The sequence below is a fragment of the Setaria viridis genome, chromosome 5 (assembly GCF_005286985.2).
Source record: "Setaria viridis chromosome 5, Setaria_viridis_v4.0, whole genome shotgun sequence".
Lineage (NCBI taxonomy): Eukaryota > Viridiplantae > Streptophyta > Magnoliopsida > Poales > Poaceae > Setaria > Setaria viridis.
Window position 1 is genome coordinate 27,121,776 of NC_048267.2, and position 1,836 is coordinate 27,123,611.

The 1,836-nt window shown below is 49.5% G+C and overlaps 1 protein-coding gene across 1 annotated transcript; it reads right to left on the minus strand.

Annotated features, from left to right (window-relative positions):
* Positions 1-241: 241 nt before the first annotated feature.
* Positions 242-1,323, minus strand: LOC117856369 (uncharacterized). Its single transcript, XM_034738750.2, has one exon. The coding sequence runs from the start codon at positions 1,256-1,258 to the stop codon at positions 242-244; it is 1,017 nt and encodes a 338-aa protein (XP_034594641.2). The 5' UTR covers positions 1,259-1,323.
* Positions 1,324-1,836: the final 513 nt, after the last annotated feature.

Genomic DNA, 1,836 nt, shown 5'->3' on the forward strand with positions numbered 1-1,836 from the left:
GCGTCGTCGGCTGGTTGATGGCCTCGAAGTGGACGGCCTGATCTTGTCGCGAGTGAAATCTTGGCGCGCTTCACTCGCGAGTTCCAGCTGCGCGAAGTGGCTGCTGGCCGCGGCACAAGCGAACTGGAGTCGCGTGTACCGGTGAGTTCAAGCCGCGTGTGCCAGCGTGCAGATCCTGCGACTTCAGCCGCACGAAGCGGCCGCCGTCGCGGCCGCTTCGTGCTGACGCACGGCATCGACGTCATCGAGTCTCGGGAAGCGGCTTTCCTAGAATCGCGCGACGAGATGAGTTCACCGCCGTCTTACTCGGCAGCACGAGCCTTGCGGCGGGCAGCGGGGGGCCCGATAGGGGAGAGCGGCGAGCGCGGCGCGGCGGCTGTGCGTGCGGGCATCGAAGATCCACAACAACCGGAGCGTGCTGGAGGAAGCTGGGCAAGGCGAGGGGGACACGGCGGCGATCGCATAACCATGCCGGACGTTTAACAATATCAAAACGAGATTGCAAGACACTAAATACGCAGTCGACATCCTTCCTTACCCCTTCTTGATGTTGTGCATATAATTTATACTTCTCCGTATAAAGTTTTGATAATGTCTTCACGAAGGCAGCCCACTCTGGATAAATCCTGTCAGCAAGATAGTATCCTGTGTCATATTGCGTTCCATTTACAATATATTGTACTCTAGGGGCTTCTCCTTTTATCCCCTCAATGAATAACGGTGACTTACTTAGCACATTGATATCATTGTAGGCTCCAGCAGTACCAAAAAATACATGCCATATGCGAAGATCTCGTGATGCAACTGCTTCAAGGATCATAGTAGGAACACGTTTGTCACCACGAGTAAACATGCCGGCCCAACCTTTAGGACAATTCTTCCACGTCCAGTGCATACAGTCAATGCTTCCTATCATACCCGGAAAACCACGGGACTCATTATCTTGTAGAATTTTTTCAAGTTCATCACTTCTTGGAGGGCGCATGTACTCCACACCAAAGCACTCTATCACTCCTTGGGTAAATTTTTCTAAGCACAATAAAGATGTGCTCGCTGCAATCTTCAATACCTCATCAAGTTGGTCAGCTGGTGAGCCATATGCTAGCATTCGAATAGCTGCAGTACACTTTTGAAGGGGTGAGTGTCCATCTCTACCAGTTGCATCCACTCTTCGGGTGAAAAAGGGATCCCAATTACTGAGCTCTGACACAATTCGGAGGAATAATGGTTTCGACATCCGGAATCTCCTACGGAACATTTCGTCGGTGTAGATAGGATTTGCAGAGAAATAATTTGCAACAAGATCGTCGTGACCAGCTTCTCGATTACGTGGTATGTACCTTCTCAACCCACTTTGGCGATGGCGACGGCGACGGCGAGGTGGTTCAGATGATTCCCCTTGAAACTTAGCCTTAATCTGGTTGCTGATTTTCCTCCAAAATTCTTCTAATCTTGCGTCCCCAGCAATGAAATCTTCAAGCGTGTATATCTCCGCTGGATCAAAATCTTCTTCGATGGCTTCATGTTTAGCGGACAGGCCCTCATCATCATCTTCGATGGCTTCATCAGGTGCTTCATCACCGGATAGGGCTTCAGGTTCCAGTTCTTCGCAGTGGATTCGATTGACATTGATAGAAATGTGGAGAAAAGAAGCATCTATGTACAGTGGCACCGATGGCCATGTATTTATACTGGAATATGTTACACATTTCACACCTGAAGCACAGGTTCACACCTAAGTTACGGATATCACACCTCAAGCAATATGTTGGGTTTACACCTAAGTTACAGATATCACACCTCAAGCAATATGTTGGGTTCACACCTAAGTTACAG

Bases quoted from the DNA above. Each gene is read 5' to 3' on its own strand.
- LOC117856369 (XM_034738750.2), bottom strand. From the start codon at position 1,258: ATGTTCCGTAGGAGATTCCGGATGTCGAAACCATTATTCCTCCGAATT.